Source organism: Haemaphysalis longicornis, unplaced genomic scaffold (assembly GCF_048455015.1).
Source record: "Haemaphysalis longicornis isolate Haplotype H1 unplaced genomic scaffold, Haemaphysalis longicornis Haplotype H1 scaffold_1, whole genome shotgun sequence".
Lineage (NCBI taxonomy): Eukaryota > Metazoa > Arthropoda > Arachnida > Ixodida > Ixodidae > Haemaphysalis > Haemaphysalis longicornis.
The window spans coordinates 266,345,496-266,369,653 of record NW_027526203.1 but is presented as its reverse complement, the minus strand read 5'-3'; the positions used below and the strand labels follow the sequence as shown (position 1 = coordinate 266,369,653).

Genomic DNA, 24,158 nt, shown 5'->3' with positions numbered 1-24,158 from the left:
GCTGAACCCAAGGACGCGGGTTGGATCCCGGCCGCGGTGGCTGCTTTGCTAATGGAGGCGAAACGCAAAAACGCAAGTGTGTCGAGATTTCGGCGCACGTTAAATATCCAGGTGTTCTAAATTAATCCGGAGCCCTCCACTGCGGCTCGCCTCTTAGCAGGTGTAGTGTCGGCGCGTTAACCCCGTAATCTGATACTTGTGTCCTCTACACTTTCGCCTGTGTTTCAAAGCGCTAACGGACGACACGTTTTTGCGACATAGCATTTCTGCTGCTAGCGCAGGGACTCACCTGGCGAAGTATTAGTCACCAAGGGGGCCCTACAAGCGTGACTAACTTTGACTAGCTTCCTTTTCTGGTGTAGCAACGATTTCAGTGTTGCGCGAAATGTTACAACTGTTGGTTGTAACGAGGTTTAGCACACGATTGCCTACGGAGGAATTCCGTGCATACACGCCTTCACCGAGCGGCCATACTTGGCGGAAGCGCGAGATAGTGCGTTCTGTTGAAATTTGTCTCGCGATTGTGCCATTCCTCCTCCTCCTGAAGCGACCTCTGCCCTAGCCCGTCCTTAGTTTGCATATTTCTCGAACGGGCTTTGGTGATAGCGTTGGTCTCTAGGGTTGCATATTTGACGCGGGAAGATTTCTCCGGTTGGTCCTCTCAGCCTGCTGTTGAGCCCTCTTGATGGGGGAGTCGCGGTTTCGAGGAGGCGATTGCAGTTATCGCATCCCATCTATGCGCCTATGTAAGTGCGTAATCGCATATATAGGGCGCACTACTGCTTCTGCTGAGCGTGCCACAACCTTCGTCGTTCACGCCTTTAAACGTGCCACTGGTCGCCGCTGAGCGTAAGTAGTCTGCCTCACAAATTTGCCTGGCGCCCACGTTGATGAGTTCGCTCAGGGGCGACGGCGGCGGTCTCTGCGCGAAGGCGTTCAGCGTCTAATTTTGCCCTTGCGTTTGTGAGCAACACGAAGGTCTTTGAACGTTGCAGCCGCTCGAGAACCGAAATGGCTCCGCTCCAACTGCCGTAGGGATCGGTTCAAGGCTCGCGGCCTGCTTGAATCTGTCTCCGTCGGCTCTTGACCGACGACGAGAGCTTCGGGTCGGCTTCACAAAGCGTTCCGGTCTGCGCAGGCATGCGCTATGGCGCATTATTACTGCTTAGCCCGGTGTTAAGCGGATCAACCGCACGTTGAGAATGTGACGCTATGAAGGCACTGGCCAATTGCGAACTGTCCGTACGAGCAAACAGGCTTGTTTATCTTGAGCTATTAGCCCGTTCGGCACCTGGCAGAGGCAGCCAGTGGCCAACTGTTCCTGCGTTTGGGCATCTTCGTATATCTGGCCCCAAGGCTTTTCGCTCGTAAGGACGCTCCGGGATTCTCCGGCGTCTTGTTCGGTGGCGCACTTTCGTGGCGCCATCGGTTCGCCCGAGCGAACAGTTTTGCGCAGTTGCGGCCAGCTGCTGAAATCTGCTGCTTGAGGCGACACCGGCCTATCACGAATCCTGATAACCAGCGAACTGTGCTGTGAGCCTGCGGCCGCTGACCCCAGCTTCACTAACTAAAGCACGCTACAGTGCCCCCTGGGAACTCGTTCTTAGAAAGCCTTCATCTGTTCTGCCAAGAGGATAAACAGATAGTGGCACACTCCTGTTACTGTCGCACGCGCTTCGTTGTTTCCGGCGTCCCCTTCGACGCTTTCTTCCATTTCGGTCGCACTGTGTCGCTAGATCGCCGCTAGAACGCAAGCATGATGCGCGGGGGACGAATTGCAAAGCATGCTTTCCGCACTGGGCGAACAGAGTAGAACCGTGGGCCTGAAAATTAATATGCAGAAAACTAAAGTAATGATCAATAACCTCGGGACAGCACAGCAGTTTGAGATAGGTGGCGAGGCAGTGGAAGTGGTGAGCGAATATATCTACTTAGGCCAAGTTGTGACCCCAGATCCCAACCATGAGGCAGAGATAATTAGAAGAATCAAAATGGGGTGGGGTGCATATGGCAGACATTCCCAGATAATGAATAGCAGCCTACCATTGTCGCTGAAGAAGAAAGTGTATGACAGCTGCATATTACCGGTACTCACCTACGGGGCAGAAACTTGGAGGCTCACTAAGAGGGTTCAACTTAAATTGAGAACGACTCAGCGGGCAATGGAGCGGAAAATGCTAGGTGTAACATTAAGGGACAAGAAAGAGCGGAGTGGGTCAGGGAGCAAACTGGTGTTAAAGACATATTAGTAGAAATTAAGAAAAAGAAATGGACGTGGGCAGGGCGTGTAATGCGAAGGCAAGATAACCGCTGGTCATTAAGGGTAACAGAGTGGATCCCTAGAGAAGGCAAGCGCTGCAGGGGGCGGCAGAAAGTTAGATGGGCAGATGAGATGAAGAAGTTTGCGGGGATAAATTGGTCACGGTTGGCACAGGACCGAGGTAATTGGAGAATACTGGGAGAGGCCTTTGCCCTGCAGTGGGCGTAGATAGGCTGGTGATGATGATGATGTGTCGCTAGATCGCCGCTAGAACGCAAGCATGATGCGCCGTTATTGAACTCTCGTTTCAAAAATTACGTCATAGGTGGAGCATGCTACGACTCGCTGGTGTGACCTAATTCCGAATTGAATTGACTGTACGGTTTTAATGCGCCGACACAATGCAGGCGATGAGGCGCGCCGTAGTGGAGGGCTCCGGATTAATTTGACCACCTGGGAATCTTTAACGTGCGCCGAAATCTCGTACACACGGGCGTTTTTGCTTTTCGCCTTCACCAGAAAAACGGCCGCCGCGGCCGGGAGTGGAATGACCCAATTTCGAGAAGCAAGATTGCTGCTCATGTCTTTGTGCCAATAATTTTTCGTGCTTATTCAGCGAAGCGTTGAATTTTCAACTGTACACATGAGAAGGGGTATGTTAAAATAGGAACAGTCATTTCTTGAATGTTTAGTTAAATCCTCGCTGTGCGTAGCGCTGTCTGCGTCACGCCGCAGTTTCTGCTAGCATTTCTAGAGCAAGAATGAGCTTTGCCGAACTTTTCCTCCGGCCTTCACCGCGGACCAGTGGTGGATCCACGGGGGCTATGCTGATCCCCAAGAGCGTCCGGAAGTAGCGCTGACCAGGCTGCACTGCGTGCCCCCGCCCCTGCTGGGTCCGCATATTGGTTGCATCTCACAAAAGTTTACACCGTCACAGGCTACAGACGTCCTCTGGGGCGGTTGATAACAGCCGTGTCAATGCCGCCGCCGGTTGTGTGCAAACCTGGGGCGAGCCGAGCTTCCGCGGAAATTCTTTACCCCTGTGCCAGTGACCACTAATTTCGGCAAGCGTGTGAAAGGACAGTGAGCACGTTTGTGGAATATCTGCGCCGTATTCTCGGCATTATTCTGATTTTTGTTGTTGCGCTCGTTCCACCTTTCGCTTGTGTTCGTTGTCCTGCCGTCTCGCGCTAACATTATATCGGTAACGCGCATTTACGCGTTTCTGCTTTTGGCACATTTGACGTAGATGTGGTAGCAAACTGTGTCACATCGTGCGGAAACAGGAACCCTACGGATTTAGATGGGCAGATTTCTTGTCATATGAAGTGGACGAACAGAAAAGTTCGAAAGAGGAATTTAGTGATCCGAAGCAACTTGACCTGTGCTAAGAGGCGCGCATAGATGTTCATCTCCCTTTGTTTCGGCACCCATCGGGGTCTCGTAACCGACCCCACCGTTAAAAATCAGCCCCACGGTGTCGGAGCGTTTTGCGCTTGGGGTGATTGGAACGGTCGCAGTGTGGATCCGCCTGCGTTCATCGTACGTGAAACTGGGGCGCTCGAACAGGACACCTGCAGCGCTGACCATCACGCGAGCTGCTTGTCGCTGTGCTGCGTGTATTAGCAGTGGCCTTCGAGGCTTGCTGAATACACCTGATCGTTCGCGTGGACCGCTCATGATGGATGGGGCTGTTTTTGAGCGGAGCGCAGCGCTGAGCACACACGGCTGCTCTTCAGCTGCACTGCGGGCAGAACTGGCGGCAGTCCTCAATTTGCGCGCGATGGATCATAAGGCGCTTTCGCACAGCGGCCGTGGTGGTCCGTCGCGTCCGACCGTCACCTTGAAGCTGTGGCCGGGCCCTAATGTTTCTCAGGGGCGCTCTTGAACGTTTGTTTTTGTCGGCTGTGTAAAAGCACGATACTGATGTGCCAGATGGTCCCCTCCCCATTTGTCATCATCTCGACGCGTGCCTATGGCACCAGGAGCAGCAGCTGTGCACCCTGGCGTGTCGTGCGCGGGCCCCGCTGCCCGCGCGCTGCTGTGCCAGTTCGGGCGTTACTTTGGAACCATCTGCATGCACTCCGTGCTGCCGTACGGATCGTCGCGCGTGGTACAGCTCGTAAGCTGCACAGCCCTTTCCCCACTGTGCGGACATCGACGAGGCAGCCCCTTTTCACAGTGCATCCGGTTTCTATCTCTTCCTGCACACATTTACCGCTCATATTTCGCACGAACGAAATATTGAGCTTTGTGAGTGCACTTCGCCACCGCAAGCCGGGTGATTGGTACTTAATTTGCCTCAGTTATGTCGTTGCAGGTTAATCAGGCAAAGCCAGCTGTACCATGCGCTGCCAGATTGAGAGCCGTTGGTACCCGTGGGAGATTTTTGAAAAGTGGCCATCAGATAAGTTCATTCTTTTGAGGTGGTTGCGTGGCGCGTTCTGTAATATTGAGCTTGCAGCAGTTACCCCCACACCTAAGGCCAGCCCTTTTCTTATCTCCTGAGATACCCAAGTTTGTGAAAATTTCAGTTTATTTCAGAAAGTTTGGTACCAAACTTGTGTAACAAGGGCACTCGTGTACGCTTGTTTACCATTCTTGGAAAGACTCGCCACGGTGGCTCAGTGACAAAAGCTTTGGAACGGTGCTGAGCGCAGGTCGCGGGTTCGATTCCCAGTGTCGGCGGCTGTTTTTTTCTATGGAGGCGAAAGACAGACAAAAAAAAATAATGCCCTGTCGAGATTTTCGGTGCTCGTATCGCAGGTGGTTAAAATTCACCCGGAGCCCCTCCAGTAAGGCGCGTGGAGCGCCAATTCGAGCTTTCTTTAGTGCACGGGAAAGAAATGTGCTCCCTCTTTACAAGCACGTCTTCGTTAATCGAAGACGTGTTTGAAACGGAGACGGGTACATTGAGGGGCGCCAGTGGCTCCAATGTCATCTCGTTCGTGCCTAGCTTCTCACTTTTAATGACCCTGATTGCGCAAAAGGTCGCATTTGCGTCGTGTATCGCCAACTTTTACTATTAGCTGGATGAGCCGACGCAAGTACGCACAAAGCTTCTGCCCTCCGTCGTCATAGTGGGGTCATGAACGATACATTTCTGGCTATTGTTAATGGAGGCTGAGATCAGAGGATGGGGTGAGTCCAGTGAAATGAAACGTGAAAATCATGTTACTGGGAAGCTAACGCCAACTTTCTCGGCCAGCTGGCCGACGCAAAGGTTTACACCCCCCCCCCCCCCCCCCCATCCCCCCTTATGCGTTGAATGAGCCTGCTGAGGACAGCATTGGGACCTCTCGGATGGTGGTTGCTGGAGGTGTGGAGTCTTGAGGTTTTTCGAGTCGATGATGACCATCTCTTGGTAGCAAGTGAGTTATACAAATACATCGCGCGTCATGCTGGTGTCGTCTTTTTTTGTCTTTTTTTTTGTGACAAGGCCTGCGACTTTTGTGTTTTGCTAAATCTGGATGACCTTCAAAGGATAGATGCGCTTATACCCCCGTCACACGTCAAATCTAATGTCATTCAAAGTAATGACATTAGCTGTTAATGACATTCGGTTTGGCCGTGCGGATCTACACGGCGAAACAAATGTCATTTGATAGTGGTGGCGCTGACGATTAGCGAGCTCGCAAAATTATAGTTCAAGTGCGTCTAGAATGTTTTTATACATAATCGTTTTTTAAAACAAAACAAATATTTTTTTTAATTAAGAAGAGAAATCACCGTTTTGAGTGACAAGCAGAATCACAAGCCGAGACAAGTCCGCAAGAAATCCGTATCAGGATTGGGGACGAGTTTTTTTTTTTTTTAAGCACTTGTTTCTGTATTTGAAAAACAATATGAAGGGGAAAATGCAAGTTTACTGACAGTTAGTGACAGTTTTTAGAAACTTTTCGTTGGTTTATTACAGTAATACTGCACTTTTTCTTGTCTAGTGACGCGCGCCTACTGTCGAGGCTACTCATTTGGCCGCTGAATGAGCTCCCCAACTACATCGACCGCATTTAGCCGCTAAATGCCATTCGCCCGGAAAAGCATTCGGGTATTCGTGTGTAGCGCCGTACTAATGACATTTAGAGCAAATGACACATTTGCTCTAAACGTCATTATATCTGCCGTGTGACAGGCAGTAGTAAACGAAGGTACTGGTCGGGTCTTTTAATGTGACAATATCCGAAATTGACAATTCGCATTTTATATCTAGCAAGTGTTTTGCGCAGTAGGGAAGGTTGCAGTCGGTGTTCTCGTGACTGAACTTGCGGAGAAGACTTCACGTCGTGTGACGCGTGTCCTTCTGTCACTGTGGGATCTGTTGCCTTGCTTCCCCAGAACCCGAAGTGCATTACAGCAAACATTTTTCTCGGATAAGTTCGGGGGAGACCGATCCGTCGCAAGGCAGCATCTGCGAGCGTAGCGCGCCGAGTAGGGCAGTGTCTTGTGCTGAAACCCCGTGCTGTGCCTCCGCGTTGCCCCACTTGGCTGCGGGCGACCATCCTTTGGGTTCGGCGAAAGCAGGTTGGCCACGGGCATGCATGTGCCAAGCAGCCGTGCTGCTTTTGTTGTCGGCGCCAAGTGCGACGTCACCGCGCGCGTGTCGGGCCGGAACGCTACTTTAGCTTCGCGGAACGCGGCTTTCAGTGCGCGCCCGTCATGCTCAGCGTGACCGCGCGACCTTCGCGGGAGGCGGGGCCTGACGTTCGTCGTTGCGTCGGCAGGCGACGCGCATTTTGTCAGCGCTCAGGTCGCCCAAGCTGCGACCTTTCTGCCTTTCGTACGTGGTTGATGCGCCACTCGCGTGCTGTGGGAAAAACATAATGAAAACCTCGCTGGGGCACTTCCGTGTCCTGCTCGAGCAGGCCGCGAACCTGTCGTAACGTCTATCGCTCCCTCCCTCTCTCAACTACTCTTGTTTATCTGGTCTCCCGAGTCACTTTTCTGGAACAAGCCAAAGGTCAGGGCCGCCCGCGAGCGCAGCCTCGCGCGCGTACCCTGCATTTTCAAGCTACTCCGCAGCTTTCACGAGTTGCTCGCGGTTGTAGTTTTTTTATTTGCAGTATCGCGTGGTGGGAAGTCATAATGCGGGATGACTGGAAAAAAAGTAAATGCAAAGGATTGGGAGGCATCTGTAGTGGATAGGGCAAGTTGATATTCGCAATGTGAATACATCGTGCACCATGACAGACACGGGGCAAAGAGAGCTAGCGCACTCTTTGTCAGCATTAAGAAATCTCCGCAGCTCCCCTTTTCAGTCGTAGCGCACGATGTATTCAAAATGGAAAGAGGGGCGAAAGCGAGGCGCCGGCGGGATTCGCACGTTCCCTCATCTCGTGGTTCAAATGCGGCGAGGTGCCTGCAGCATTCTTCTAACGGGGTAAAAAACAAAGTTTCGCCCGAACGAGCAGAGAGCTAAGTGACCTGTGGCTGGTGGCGCAGGACCGTCCCTGTTCGGAATGAGCGAGTACCTGTCGTACGTGGGCGGCGTGCACGGCGTGGTGGCAGCGGCGGGAGCGGCGGCGGCGCTGGGACTCACCTACATGTTCGGCCGCTCGACGCACCCCACCGAGCCCATGGTCAGCCTGGACAACCAGAGCCGCCTGCTCACGGTTAGTGGAACAGCACGCGTCGCGAAATACGCACTCCTCTTAGGTGTGACGGGAAGCTTATGGGGATATATAGGTTGTACAAGTACAGGCTTCCTTGTAAGCTAGCCACATATGTTTCATGATAACAACAAAAAAATAAGGTCATGCTTGCTTCAGTGCCGTAAACAGAAGTGCATTTGTGTAGTACGTGCACACTGGTTTTCCTGGCTCTGATGTTATTGCAACACATGCAGATGGCTTGTTTTGGGATACGTACCAGTACGTTTTGTTTGGGGTGTTCCATGGAGCCCAAGTTAGCAGTCTTGTATTTTTTGAAACTCTGGAATGTCACTCGGCTCGTATGCAATAATGGAAAGGCTGAGGGAGCAGTAGACAACATTTTGTAGTGAAGCATTGAGCAGTCATCTTGGTGTGCCACTGTGATAAACCAATTATTTGCCATGGTCACCGAGTTTCTTTCTGTAAAATTATTTTGATTCTCATCCCCTGTCTATGACAGCGCATAGCGAAAATTAATGGCCGTGACTGAGGGTTGTTGCACCGAGAGACGTTTCTGACTGGCACCTAGCTTGACCTGGAAAAAGATCGCAAAGGATGGCCCCTCGTGCCTTTGTAGCTACTGGAAATAAGTTGCTGCAATTCTGGGCACGGATCCAAATTTCAGGTATCATAATAAATTGACAACGGGTTGTTTATTCAGGTACGTCGGCACTGTAATTTGATTCGCTATTCACAGCAGTGTTTTCTCACTTTTTGTGTACCTTAGTTTTGGGTTCAGCCCAGGAAGAAGCCTGGTTAGGGTGCCAGAGGCTTGGAGGTAAAGCTGGAAAGAAAAGGGAACAGGGGCAAGGGGGTTAAGAGGGTTGGCTGCGTTTTCAGGGTTCAGTGCCCATAAGCCAACAATTTCTCCTTTTTTTCTTTTCTTAAAACAAAAATTGTGATATCCAACAGTAACTGATTTTTTTTTTCACACATCATGCCTAGTGTGCATATAATCTACTCATTTCAGAGCAGTTCTAGGGTTTCAAATGCCCGCAGGTAGAACTTGAAATATGCTTGTTAGCAGTGCCAACAGAATTTCTTTTGGTTGTGCGCATTACTGTGCAACAGTGTGTGCGTGTATGGTTAGCATCGGCGTCATTCTCTTTTATGTCCTGGCATGTGTACATAATGCTTTGTTTGACCACCAAGTCGCGAGTGCAGGAGTGGCTGAGTTTATGTGGGCAGTTGCGCAATTCAGCTGTTTGTGCAAACAGTGGAGGGCAGGATTATAAGTGTACCGATAACTGGCTGAGTGCCCGTGATAACAGGGACAAGAGCGGGGGCTCTTCTACTATCTTTTAGAGGCTTGTCGTGGTAAGCTATGGGAAGAGTGTACTTCAAACATGCCTGTGAGGGTCAAGTGGGTGGTTGTTTGCCAACACTGTTCTTCCTTTCCCTTTCTTCTTGAGAAAGCGTGGCTTCCTAAAGCTTCCCTTATCAGCATGCATGGAAAAGTCAAGTGGATGACTGTTTGCGAACATTGCTGGCCTTTTCCCTGTGTGGAGGGTTCAAGGCTTCGTACAGCTTTGTTTTTTTTTTACCTTTTTTAATTAACCTCGTTTACTTTGGGCACTATTCTTCACCTGTAGGGGAGAGTAGCCAGAGAATTATGGGAAGTTGAGAAATTTAGGCGAACTTCTGTTTTATTTCCAGTGCCATCACTTTAAGATGTTAGTCGTTTCGCCCCACTAGGGTCATTTCTCTTTAAATTTCTGTGCTTATAAGATCTGGTGACATGAATTTGTTTATTCAGTACCAAATATTTGAAGTTTGTGTTTAACAGACCAAAAATACCAACAGTATGGGCGGTGCATAAACACAGTGTTATACAAAATATAAATGAATCATTGAATGCTATGATTTGAGGCATGATAAAAGGTAAGAGCTAGTTTAGTGCTGCTGTATATCTTATTAAGGCACACTAATGGAGGTGGTATCAAGGGTGATGTTAATGAAAACCAAAGCTCATGCCATAAAGTCAAAATGCTAATGTAATTCACTGATGTGCTGAGCTGTATAGGGACAGCTTGTGATGTTCCCATCTAATTATCAGATGAAGCTGCAGTGTAACGGATTATTCTTCATTTGGCTTTTATCTGGCCTGCTTGGCTTTTTTCTGGCCTGCTCCAGGTAGCACAAGCTGTCAGTACCTGTCATTTAGACTGAATTGTGCCCGACTTTGTTGTTGTTGTTTTTACTTGCAGGGGCTAGAACGGATCAGGACTTCAAGACTATGCCCAGATGGGAAGCACATAGAGTATCTTTATGAAGACTGCAGGACCCTATTCGATGTCATGTACAGGGGGGCCAGGGTCTCGAGTAAGTTATGTAGACATCTTGCTCCACATGTCATTTCATGTCATGATAATACATACAGGTCGTGCCATGTGCTTTGTATGTTTATTCGAATGATGGTGTATCTGAAGCTGTGATCAGTTTCGATTCTTTGGGGCCATCTATACACCATTTTTCTTTCTACACATGGGCGCCACCAATTCGCTTTTTTTGTCTAGACAGCAAATCCAGAAATTCGTTACATAGAGGTTCATTACGTCCAGGTTTAACTGTACCGTATTTACTCTAATCTAGGCCGGCCTTGATTCTAGGCCGAGCCTCGAAATTCTGAAAGTCAGAAAATAAAAAAAGCTTACCCCGAATGTAAGCCGAATGATAAAATGCACTGGACTGAAACTAGAACACACTTTATTACGTTTGCGGTACTCATCGTAGCATGTTCAATGCTCACTCATCCTCGTCGTCGTCGTGGCCGCTTGGTGGGCGCCATTGTGCTGCCAACACGAGCGCTTCGAGGTCACGTAGTGACATACGCATGGAACGCTGAAACGCATGAAATGGAACGCATGGAAACAAGCATGGAACGCTGAGAGCTGGGTTCACAATGTTCGAACAAGCAAAATGGAGCCTGCAAACATGCAAGCTGCAAGCCTGTAGCCGCACGATGTTGTTGAGTGTCTAGAGGGGACAGGAAAGCCGCATCCTCAAATCTAAGCCAACCCCTGATTTCGTAAACTACTTAAAAAAAAAAAAAAATTGTCGGCATTGATTCGAGTAAATGCGGTATTCCGAAGTTATGAGCATGCTTGCGCATTGTCACTCAGAGGCAATCTTTGTCGACCCTCTGCTTGTACCATGAATGCTTGACGCGATCAGCAATAGCTGTTTTGAATTCGGCTACTTTAGAGTTCGTGGCAACGCATAAGAATGCGTAAGTTTTCCATTATGTGCGTTGCGTCCAGGTTGAGCTTTTTTCCGAATGAAACATCCGCATATCTCGAGTTGCGCTTCCACATCAGGCTGCATGCTTATGCTGCTATCGACCAGCAGTGTACGACGGAGAAAGTTATCCTTTCATATCGTTTGGCAGTGTAATGAGTTCACCTAAAAATGTACATAAACCGCCGTAATTTTCAAGCGTTAGGCTATATGAAATGGGATTGTTTATAATGCCAGCCGGCTGTAATGACCAAACAATGTACGTCATTTTATATTGATTACAAGGAAACAAACGAATATATTGTTTCTTTGATAAGGATAAAGTTGTATACTTCCAGCTTTTAAGGGGGTCCCGTTTTGTTGCCTTTGCCACAGCCTTGTGTGTGAAAAATGGATTTTGCACCGTTCGCTGCCATCCAAGTGCATCAATGTGACATGAGAGTTTTTCGTCACTGCGAAGCTTTTGTGGTTTATCCCCGACATAATCGATGTGGCTACTGGGCATCTATGAATAAGTGATGCAGCATAAACATACAATCTCACTGTATTTCCGCCACACCATGTCGTACACATCTGCTGCGGGCGATTTCTTTTTTCTGTTGTTGTTCCCACGACTGCGCAGTGCTGGCCAAACGAAGTCACCGCCTTGAAAGGTATCGCAGCATAGGCTAAAACAGTTGAAAATTCTGCAAGAACTAACCACACGGTGACAAGCACTCTTGTACGACGCACTGGAGCGCACCGCGCCGAGCAATTAAAAGCTCAGTGTGCGCAGGCAGTGCTGGTCCGCTTGAAGTGGAAGGCGCGCAGGCTGCCCAGAGAACTGGTTTGCTAGTATTTTCCTCCTTTCCCGGCTGCTTATGGAAAATGGTGTATAGGTTGTGCTAAGTCCAGCATCTCTACCCTTCAGGTAACATTTCGGATTTGAGGTGTTTCAGCTTTCGAGTGGGGATATTATTGAAATGCAGGATCGCCTCATGGCCAATGGTTAAGGTCAGCAGCCTATCACTTGTAGGGGTATCCAGAGTTGGCAGATCCTGTCTTTGGGCTCTAGTTGGAGGCAGGCCATAGTGTGTGGTGTTGTGGCAGTGTTTGTCCAAATACATTAGAAGTCTGACCATTGCCCACTTATGATGGCGGGATGGGATAGGGCCACTTCTTTGGGTTGTTGGAGACGAAACACTGCATGCCACTCTCTATGTGCCTTGGCCATTTCACGTCAGGTATAGGCTTCCTTTTTTGCCTGGGTTCCACTGGCATCTTGAATGCGTTCGAAGCAGATGTCGTTTGACTCGAATATGGATACTATGCTCTTTCACTGTTTTTTAGCAGCATTCGGTTGAAGTGTACATCGACCTGAATGATTGTCGCAAAGGACGTTTGACGCTGTCAAATGCCTTTGAGTCACGAATATTTCTATCCATGTCCCAGTGCCTTTGTGCAGCTTTTGTAAAATAATACTGAACACAGAACACTGAATTCACATTAACAAATTTTTTAACAAGTGTTTTGTGCTATTGATCTTTTCTGAAGTTAAAATATTGTTGCAAGATTCATAGCATTATACGTTCAATCCAAATAATGTGGAGAGAGAGAACATTTTGAGCAGCATGCAATTTGCGAGAGAGAAAGCTTTCAAGGGATGTTTAAAATAAATTCTATTTATGTGTGCGACACTTCCACTGCTAGAGATTACCTCTGATCTTAAATGTTGGCCTTCTACAGTATAAAAATGAAAATTTAGGGCAGCAGTGCCAGTGCAACCTAGCAAGTGAATGACAAATTTTTCAACTGCCATCAAAATTGTAGTGGAGTGCAACAGATTCCGAACACCATTTGAAGCCTGTCATCTGAGTCGGATGACGTTCTGGAGCAAGGGTGTCTGACGCTTGGGGAGCAAGGAAGACATTTTCCGGTCCTGAGAGAGGCACTGGCTGATAGTTGCGTTTCTAGAGGCTCTCCCGTGCCGCCTTGTGTGCCTCTTCGTTGCTGAGTATTTCTTTGTCTGGGAACCCAATGGGTAATTGGTGTGCAGCCAGTCTGTTGTTGTAAGGTTTCTTGCCGCTGCACGAATTCTTGCAACTTTCTGGCTGTGGGTGTTGTGTGCGCTGCATTCTCTTATGGCTTCCTTGGAGTCCGTATAAAGTGTGGCAGTTGTTGTCTTACTGGAGTGTTTGATGGCGATCTTGTGGGCTTCCGTCTGCCATGGCCTGGCAGGGGATGCCTAAGCTCCTTTCTAGACAAGATTTTGAAAGAGCCTACTGTCGTTGCTGCCATTTAGGCAAAGCTTCTTCAAAAAGAACTAAGGAGAGTGTAGGATAGAGTGATGGAATTTGTGATTGCAAGATTGAGTTTGATAATTGATACATTATATTTCAGTGCTTGGTGCAGGTAAAAATGCAAAGCCTTGAAGGGGCCCGCAAGCTGTTTTAACTCAAGGAAGCTGTTGCATGTCCGGCCGTTCTTTCTTCCCCTGTGGTTTCAGTGATGCTGGGTTGGGAATATTGTTCAAGGGCTGCCTTTTACGTTACAGCGTTTGAATTTGTTTTTTAATTGCTTGAGAAATTGCTTCACATTTATGTGCAGTGTCTGTGTCAGAGCCATGCTGCCCTGTGGAGTGTGTGCTGACGTGATTGTCAATAACCCTTGTAGATAATGGCCCTTGCATGGGATGGAGAGTCCCGGGATCAGGAGAGTACAAGTGGATCCACTACAACCAGGTACGCATGGGAATGCATGTTCATACCTATCGGTAGGTCCTTCAGAGGCAGCTTTTATCTGGGGTATGGAACTTCGTATCGCTACTGTTGATGCAGTGGCAACCACCAGGCTAGCTGGTACGGTGAGGCAGAAGCAAAACTGTGAAAAAGTTGCAGTAAATCCGTATTTGGGGAGATTGTTCAGGCAAGTTGGTAAAGCACAGCTATGGATGAATTTTCATGATCAGTGTGTTAGGGATCAGCAATTTCAGCTAGTCACTACAGGTGAGCTTCTGTGCATAAACTAAAAAACAACAAAAAAGTCATGACTGAGCAAAAAAGAAAAAAGTTAACAAGTAGGCGTTATGATTTAGTGTCAGCAAATAAAAAAGAAAAAAATTATACATGACAAAAAAAATTCTCACAAAGCTTCAGGAATGCTTATGAAGATTGCTGAAACCAGCTGAAATTGAGGCTTTGGTGCTTTGTGAAATCCATGCATGCATTGAATACAGCAGACTTGTTTGCAATGAATGTTGTGAGCTGTACATTTTTATTTGTCTCGTGACTCATTCAGGCAAAACCGGGTTGCAGGAAGGAACCAGTTTTTCAGGTTCACTGTAGCCAGCTGAGTGGCAAAAGTCTTTGCCGGAAGATTGGCTTCCACTAGCTGTTCCACCATCTGGTGGTGTTTCCAAAGGGCGCTTGGCCACAGACAGGCTCCTAGCAGTTTTAGGGCATTCCCGATGGATCAAAATCCCTTAAGGTCAACTGCACTCAAATTTCCCCTCAGCTAAATTTACCTTGAACGTACAGTACATACCACCAAGCCAACATGACTGGTAGCTGGTTGCCACGAGTTCTAGCGCATGCTAGCGCGGTCCACTTTGGGAGAGATGTGAAAGCCTGTGGACAAAACAATCCGTGCCTGCCAATCATGGAGAAGTTTCAGCGTCAAGTTTGGCAATCCATGTGAGGTGCAACAGCTGGGTCTCCCATGAAGGGAGAGGGGTCGCCAGCTCTGCTGTTTCTCCTGCTTTGCACCACTAATGCAAGCTACGCTAATGTCTTTTTTTTTTTTTTAAATACAGATTCTTGTCTTTTTAATATGCCAGAGTGTAGCTTAAATTCTAATCACTGGATTTCATTTATCACATTATCTTTTTCTCTTTCTCTCTCTCCACTTTGGAACAGGTGCTGGAAAGGATAAAGTGCATTGCCTGTGGCCTTGTGAAACTTGGGGAAAAGCCTGGGCAGCAGACCTTCATTGGCCTCTACACGCAGAACTGTGTTGAGGTAAGCCAAAGATACCGTATAAACTGGAATATAGGTCGACCCCCTACCTTGAGGTGGGAAAAGTTGACAAAAAAAATAATTCGGCAGAGAAGTGCACACACAATGTCTATTTATTTTCGACGCCCGTCCGTCACTGCCACTCACTATGCCTGCCGAAGTCACTCGTCGGAGTTGTCAGAGTCATCCGAGGATGCCTGCTTCTCACTGTCATTTTCAGTGCCGTCCAGCACGTTGCTGATAGAGCACTTCCTAAACGCTCATGCAACCATGTCGTCGGGTAGCGACTGTCAAGAGAAGGACACTCAGCTTGATAATGTCGCGAGGGATGGTCTTCGCAGCCGGCCCATAGGTGTCTTTTCATTGTCACCAGCTATCCACTCATTGTACTGTTTGCGGAGCCGGTCCACGGATGGCCTCCGCTCTAACCGGCAGCGAACTTGAGCGAAGTTCCCAAACAAAGTTGTCCACTTTGTTCTCCAATTCTTTCTCCAATTCGTGGTGCACCGTTTGACGTCCACGGAACGATATGTTCTGGGGGTTGCACGCGCACAGCTTAGCTTTCTGGCTCCGCCAGTACCGCACACTTTTCTCCGAAACGCCAAACTGGCCTTGCGCCGCCATATTCCCATTCTGCTCGGCGACTCAATCGCCTTTAGCTTAAACGCAGCGGTGAACTGGTGTCGACTTGCGCCACTCATCTCGGAGCAGACACGTACAGATATGCACGCACGCACACACACGACGAGTAAAAGACTAAAAACTGGAGAAAAGCGAAAAGCAAATAAAGGCCTGATAGAGCGCAAGAGCAGTCCGACACAAAGGACGATGGCGATGGACTACGCTCGCTACGCAAATGCGCAAACGCTTGCACTTTGTTGCCAGACTACACTTGCACATTGTTGCCAGACAACAATTTACATTCTGCCAATGACCGCTAGATAAGACGTGGGGTGACTTTTGTGCGGATTTTTTTGGAAAAAAACTGCCTATATACCGGTTTATACGGTAGATTGTGTGGATTTATCTTCTGCACTGCACCATTCATGTGCAGTTTAACATTGTGGTGCTTGCTGTGAACATTTGGTTGCCTGATTTATGTAATCATATGCTTTTTTCTGTATCACATTCACAGTGGATTGTCACCGAGCAGGCCTGCTACTACTTTTCAATGATCATTGTTCCTCTGTATGATACGCTAGGAGCTGCTGCCTGTGCGTTCATCATCAACCAGGGTACGTTTACACTGTAGCCAGGCTACATCCTTTTCTCTAATTCTTCGCTCTTCTGTATGTATCTCGTGCTGGTGAGCTGCAGAATCTTGTAGACACACAACCCTTATGCTGCCACTATAAAAAAAAGTTTATTTTAAAAGCTAAGGACACGAGTGTTGTTTGAGCTCTTTACTTTTACTTGTAATGAGTACTGTGCGTAATGGTGTTAAATCATTACATTCAATTTGTTGTAAGTATGTGGCTTATAGTCACAGCATTTTTTCTATGTAATGTACTTGTAACCTCGTATGGTTGACTGTGAAGCTTCAGAGCATGTGGAATTTTAGTGCTTTGTTTCATACGAGTAATATTTTGCTGATGTAGTTAAGGAAATGAAACCTGATCATGGGCTTGCTAAGTGTTTTTGAACCTTCAGGAAAGCTTTCTTGAACATGAGGCCTCTGCTTTTCTCTAATCATCCGTGCTCATTTCGGATTTTGTGAAACGCACAGGGCACGACTTCTGCACATTCCTGCTTCGCTGCGTGGTCCCGCATGGTCTTGTGTTTGAGAGGAGGGGGAGAGGTGGGCGCAGATCTTTTGTGCCCCAGCTTATGTCGACTGTTGCTATGTTTGCCTGCAGCTGACATTGAGACGGTAGTGTGTGATACTCAGGAGAAAGTGGAGTGTCTGCTGAGGCAGGCTGAAGAGACGCCCAAACTGAAGCGGATTATTGTCATCAAGGATGTCTCTGAAGATGTGAAAGAAAAGGCCAGGAAAGCAAACATCATGCTGATGAAGTTCTCGGAACTTGAGGTGGGCCCAAGCTCTCTCTTACTGTGCATCGAAAAACCCTGTTTAAAGTCATCTTCTGCTCCTTGTGTCAGTCCATGGTAGCAGCACAATGCTAATTTTACACGCACATTTAACGATTCCTTGATCAAGGAAAATGCACAAATGAGACAGTATCCCTTGATGACCCCTTAGTCACTCGTGTTGGTCGTAAAGTTTTGCTGCTTGGTTACTGAGGTAAAAGAAATGGCCATTGACGAGCAAGGTACTAGAGGAGCTTCACTGCTAATTGCAACACCGTAAAACCAGCATGAGAGGCCCCAAGGACACAAAAATAGCCCCAAGAGCCCCCCCAAAAAAATCCAGAAACGAATGAGTCATCTACAATTCTAAAAAAATGAGAGCAGGCAAGGTGTGACACGAAACAAATAAATTTTTACGAAGACCTACTTTTTCAGCTTTCACATACTGCTTCAAATTTGCCAGAAATAGTCTTGCATACCATTAAAGTAGGGGTGTGCGAATATCAAATTTTTCGAATTCGAATCGAATACGAATATCTAGCTTCGAATACGAATATCTAGCTTCGAATACGAATATCTAGCTTCGAATATCGAATAATTAAGGGCGAATGTGGCTTTCGAAATCAACCTCTAGATTTCTTTGTGAATTTCGATGAAAATTTGCACAGCAACCGGAAATGCTTTTTTGGTAACAACATAAAAATTTCAAAGTAATATTTTCAAAACTTCTTTATTTTTAAAATTTTCTTTCTGTCCACTTTGTACCGAGCTTGAGTGGCCTATAAAACATGATAGAAAGCTTGTTCAAAACACTTTGCACTTCCAAATGAATGGACGAGGTCTTGACAGTCTTAGATTTTTTATTAGAACACAACTTTTTTTAGTTTTTCGTTTTTTAGAGGTGAATGTACAGCAGGCATATAGACAATGAATGACCATTTGAATAAAAAATTCACCAAAAGTAAACCTGAAAAACCAAGAGTGTCACAACCTGAACTGTTGATCAAGGAATGAAACTCAAAAAATGGAATCAAAAATACACCTACAGGTCACAAAGAAATCACTAAAACAAGAGACGTAGGTAGCAAAAAAAAAACTTTTGAGAAAACGGATTCCGAAGTTGAAAAATAGATTTCATTCATCAAAAGTCGCCAGGATTGTAGCCTTTCATAATTTTTTAACACGGGGCTTTTGGAATGCCTTGCCCTAAAATTGGAGTGCCTTTTGCACCCTTTTTATTTTCCATAAAACATCAATTGCAGCTTCTCTGTGAAGCGTACACAGCCCAGTTTGCGGACTAAGGGGGGGAGACGGCTTGAAATGCAAAGTAGGTTAGCTGGTTGCTTGTACTGCACTGCAAAACTTCCCTCTGCATGGCCATGGAAACAAGTTAAGCACTCTTTTCTTTTCCTTCAATTTGAAAACTGAGCTTTGACTTCTTTTATGCTTCATATCATTGCCTGGAGCAGCAGCTTACGCGCAGGCGTTCAGTGCCAAAAGTTTACATACCACAAGGGTACAAATGAGCTACTTTGAAGCTTGGCATAATATTTTTCATAACTCCAACTTCAATATTTGGACATTTTTTGGTACTCTTAAAATTGAGGGCATCCAATATTCCTCGCAGCACAGCCACTATGCACTAAACTATAGATGTGTGCATTGGTACATGTATTAATAATTTCCATAAAAAATAAATAAAATCAAATTCAACTACTGTAAGGTACATTTTTAACGCTGTCAACACGTTCTTATTCCTAACTCAGACCTGTTTTCATGATTACTCGAAGTGCGCGGGAAACGTTGCGCAAGAAAGCGATATGGCTCACCCTCATCGCGGCGCTCGTACACCGGAACATGTCATCCTTTGTTTACTTCTGACATGGCCCGTCAGGTCGCTCTTACGATTAAATCTAAAATCACAGGCATTAATTACAACTACTGGAGTTCAATCGTACCAGGTTGCGTAGTCAGGCGATGCTCCAACACGCAGCGGCTACGCCGTGCGCGCTGAAGCTTTTGGCGTGTCGCCCGTTTCTTTCCCAAGGCTAGCGAGACTACTGCCAAGCTTAGCAATAACTAAGCGTGTAAGCATCGCAAATAAGGCGAAAAGTTCACTGCGCGAACCGCTATCACAAGCGCGCACACCGCGTTTCCCCCTCTAGGGTAAAGTCTCGCGCCCCACGAAAAGCGTTGGGTGACCGATCCGCCTTTCCAGCCTCGCAACTTCCCGTAATATGGCTTGTGATCTCAGGCATTCCCATCGCGATAATGTCTCTGTTGAATACCACCGCAGATACCATGATTGAACAGAAACTTGGCCGAGCGAAGCGGTGCAAATGAACTCAGAAACGCGCATTACGCAATTCAGGTGGCCGCCATCTTGAAATGCCGCAGCGACGCCCAATCAGGAGGTCCGTTTCCATGCGCGTAGTCAGAAAGGCCAACTGCGCTTCAGCATCTATATCTCACTTCGTTTGTGCACCTTTATTTTTCTGCCATTTGTGCGTTTGTGAATGAACGAAGATAAAAGAGACGGTAAGGACCGGCTCGGCCGATCCAATGGTACCAAAATGGCCGCGCTCGGTGGCACCGTTGCGGAGATACAGTGTTCCGAAAATTGCCATTTTTTCGCACATTTGCCCTGACATTTTGCCACCGCCCATTTGCGCTGACATTGTGCTACAAATTTGCGACGGTTTTCGTAAGTTGAAAGACGTGTCCCCCCTTAAACTATTCAACCAAAATATTCGATAATAGCCGATTATTCGAATCCGTTCGAATATTCGAAACAATTCGAATACATATTTTTCGAAGCGAATACGAATATATCATGTTTAATATTCGAGTAATATTCGAAATTTTCGAATATTCGCACACATTAAAGCAAAATATTATCGGTTTAAAAATAAACTTTTTCGGGTGCTTCCTACAACGTCGGTCTAATTTATTTAAAATTCATTTCCAACCTTTTTCACACCATCCTTGTGAATTTTCGGTCGATTGTAATTGTAGAAATGTAATATCATGTAGAGAAATAGATGGTTAAGGAGAAATAATACAGTAGCCGACCGTTTTTTCGGACACGAAAATTCGGACTTGCTGGATATTCTGGACCTTCCGGAGGAACCACCAGTTGTCCCATAGGAGTAATGTATACGAAAAACAGATATTTTGGACAAAATAAAGCCAAAAGTTCGATTTTCTGGGGAAAATTTTTCGCGACAGAGCCGCGGTGCCACTCCAGCGTGATGCCATTTTGAATCCTCAGCCACCTTTCCAGCTTCGGATTAAATAGGGATTGACTCGACCCCCGCTGGGGTGGCAAACTTTGATCTTGGAGGCTATAATTTTGCATGTAGTCTGCGGCAGAAGAAATCTCTACAGCTGGAAACGGTTCATACGTGGCCAGTTTTTTTAGACGCCACTATTTTAGCCGCAAGGTGATGCTGACTTTTAAGCAACATTATCATCAGGTTTGTCCTGTGTCGCGCGTCATGCACGTTGTTCTTTTACTTGATTGGTAGCCATTGTGGTGAGGCAATGAATGATTCGCGACCTCTTCAGTGCTATTTAAATGAAATGAAGTCCATTTTTGCGACTCGGGGATTTTTCGGACTGCTCTTTCATTCGGACTGTTTTTCGTACTCCTCCAGGTCCGGAAAATCCACAATTAAGGCACTATATCAAAATTTAGCTGGTTTGTCTTGCATTTCAAAGGTTTTTGAGTGCCCCACTCGTCTCAAAATGTTATACCAACCTGCAAGTATGCCTTCACACCAATTGTCCATCACCTCTTATGCACACTTAGCGATTGAAATAGAGAAGGGTGTTTTCACGAGAGATGGGACAGGCGTGTCCTATCAATATCTTTTCTTTTACGAAAATTTTATATATAGCTTCGTGTGCATAGGGGAAAACATGTGACTTTTTTTGTGGAAAAGAAATTTCCCTTTCTCAAAAAAATTCCCCAAGCTGGCTCGGGTCACTGGCGCGTTGAGCAGCTCGCGGAAAATCTGAAACTTCTTGCTGTAAAACAAAAACTACTGCAGCTGTCGCCCTTGTTATTTTTATATAAATACTTTGCATACTCACAAATGATTTAACATATTCGTGTTTGGCTTGTGGAGGAAAGTTCTTTTAATAAAAATTCCCATATTGAAAAAAATTTTGCCCAAATGTGTCAGTAGTGCAGCTTCAAGTTTTTGATGCCACCTTGGTCCATGGGCTGCAAAACACTGGTGGTACTCGGTGGCAAAAATTCCAAGAGCACCTAGCTGGAAACCGAAAAATCGAACGGCGGGCTGTGCAGCGTGTGAACTACCGTGTCTTGGATAGACATGCACTTCAATGGGACAAATGGCCGTGCCGCGAAGGTGTCCGAATAAACAAGCGCATCCGAATTTTCGCCCTCTAAATAAATGGTCGGTGGCTGTATAAAATTTTCTTCCAAATTAAAGATGTCAACCGGACACGTGTGTGCCATCTCTCAAGAAAACACACAGAAGACAGTTTCTTGCAACACACTTCTGCCATTCACTGGAGGGCTAAGCTTTTCATACAAGGTTTTCATACAAGCTTTTCATATAAGCTTTTCACCTTACGAGCAAAAAATTTGCTATTTTAGATCGTGCACTTTTAGTAAGGCTTTGCTTCTAGAGGGTATTGATTTGGTTTCTTTGAGGCAAATGAGGTGTGTAGTAGTTTTCAGTGTGGCTACCTACTGCATCTATAGGTTTGTAATGAGCTTACGTATATACATGCATGTCTTTTCAGTAAATGAACGTAGTTGTGAACAGCAACACTGATGACAAATAATTCACAGGAAAATGTCCCGGGAGTCTATATTGCAGTCTTTTTCAATGTGATTTGCTCGAAGGAGTGTGCTGGCACATGAAGTGCACAACCACCATGGTACTCCATCACGATGTTCAACCAAGACTTTGTCTTGCCCACAGAGCATGTTCTGTTGTAGGTTTTTTTTAGAACTAACGTTTGGAGTGCTAAGACACAAGAGGGAAAGGGGGGTATAAGGAAAACAGCATCCACTGTGTCCAGGCTTTTTATAAAAAGCCTGGTGCTTTTGGTGCTTTAATGTGGTGCTTTAACATTTGGTGCTTTAATGTGGTTGAAGTAATGGTAACTTATGAATAAATTTTGAATTTTCTCGGCATTACAAGGGGCAAGCTTTTGTACCGGTGCGAGACCTTCAAGAGCCTCTCTTTTTACCGATCTTTTTATTTCCAATGAAAGAAAGGACACAATCTAATCATGGTGACTTTGAGGAGACAAATTTACTGTGTGTCTTTATGAATTCTTCATTCAGGTATTCAGATCTGCACTTCTAAATAATAGTATTGGGGAAGGACATCCGTCTTTTAGTGTATTATAAATCTGACCTTTCGTATTGGGTTCTTTTTTTTTGGACAAGATGCAGGGTTGGTCACTTTCAGGTCAAACACGGGAGCTTGTGGTAGAGGCTACTGACATTGCCAGCTTCTTTTTATGCTTGAAACCAGTGCACCGGCACAGCAACAGCTGGTCACTACCTCTGGCATTTTGTTTGCCACGTTGCTGGAGGCTTTGCTAATTAGACTGCGAATCAATTCTAAGCGCTCTCTCTATAAGAGCAGTGCAGCCACTCACTCCTGTGTTTTAACTTCGTATCATTTTTTTCAACAGTTTGGTAATTGGCTGTCTTAGGGTAGCACACAGTAGTGCACCAGTTATCCTATTCATTCTGCTTAAAAGTGTGCTCTGTATGCGCTCAACCTTGTGTAGCCTCTTTAAATTTGGCTGAAAATGAAATCTCGGGCTAGTTTCACTTAAATGTGCTCACTCTTCCAGGAACTTGGTGAAAAGAACTTCAGGCACCCCCTGGTGAGACATTTCTTTGTTTCTGACTAAAGGAAATAATCACTATAATTACGCCGAAGTATGGTAGCATTTAAATTTACATGTGCAGTTTTACCATTGACTTGATTCGATTTGTTTTGAGCATTTTTGTCAATTGAGGTTCCTCACAAAAAAAAAAGAGGGGGTGGGGGGCGCAAAGAATACCATTAAGTTTGTCTACTGTTGCACTGACAGGCCAGGAAGGGGCGCAGTTTCACTTCTCTAAAGGTGAACTATTCCCAAAACATTTAAATTTCTGTATTCTGGACAGGAGATATCACTACCTGTGTACATGACCTCTACCGCAGAGCAAGGGTAATCTGCTGTAGTGTGCCACAAAAGTGAAGGCCTGGCTCCAACACACTATACGATAAGAGTTGATTCTTTTTTTAATCCTCAAAGCATGAATAATGCCTGTGCTACATGGTGTATTTCAATTGACAATTGTACTCTTCCCCACAACTGCTCCCTACCTATGTATTTACAATGGGGCACTCAGTAGAAAATCGGTTCAACGGCCCTCCAAAGGCATTTGAAATGACCGTGTAGCACAGGTATAAGAGGTGTCGCAAAAGGAGGGACATAGCAAGCAGCATAAGTACAGGCTGTAATGTAGTATTACTCATATTAGCAGGAGTTTGTACATTTCACAAAGGACTGGAGGGGTGTGTGTGGTGGCAATAACCGTACACTTGGGTACAACGTTTGAAGGTCTGGTGGGAATTGAACAAAAATGCTGACTTTTTGTTTGACAAAAAACGCATCGAAAAGAATTGCTGGCACAATATTTAGCCATGTAATGCCACGTGAAGAGCTGGCTGACCAGTTTGGTACGTCTCGTATAAAAAGTGTTTTATGCAAGCGCGGACAGATGGGTCTCATCTGGACAGGCAAAAAATCATGAGCAGTATATAAATTGTCCCGAGTTCCTGAAGCTTCGCTTCAAATTTGTAGTACCACCCATATCTATTAAACTAGCTAGAAGCCAGATTTTCGGTCTTCTTCCTCCTGCGTGCTGCCTGGAACGTGTCATATTTGTTGTTTGTTGTGGGTAAACCTGGCACATGGTAAACATTTTGCAGCCGGAAGTGCTAGGTG

At 46.3% G+C, this 24,158-nt stretch overlaps 1 protein-coding gene across 8 annotated transcripts in view; it reads left to right on the top strand.

Moving 5' to 3' along the window:
• LOC144145404 (long-chain-fatty-acid--CoA ligase 1) overlaps positions 1-24,158 on the top strand; it is a 130,521-nt gene that overhangs the window by 85,467 nt on the left and 20,896 nt on the right. For 5 of the 8 annotated variants that reach the window (XM_077677010.1, XM_077677035.1, XM_077677028.1 and 2 more), the window contains 7 exons: positions 7,700-7,869; positions 10,116-10,230; positions 13,798-13,865; positions 15,039-15,140; positions 16,273-16,372; positions 16,994-17,166; positions 23,013-23,045. In XM_077677010.1, coding sequence (XP_077533136.1) covers positions 7,700-7,869; positions 10,116-10,230; positions 13,798-13,865; positions 15,039-15,140; positions 16,273-16,372; positions 16,994-17,166; positions 23,013-23,045 — 761 coding nt within the window. Of the gene's footprint in view, positions 1-714; positions 850-5,513; positions 5,632-7,316; positions 7,638-7,699; positions 7,870-10,115; positions 10,231-13,797; positions 13,866-15,038; positions 15,141-16,272; positions 16,373-16,993; positions 17,167-23,012; positions 23,046-24,158 lie in introns of those variants that run through there. The other 3 variants (XM_077677051.1, XM_077677000.1, XM_077677060.1) reach the window with 3 other exon arrangements.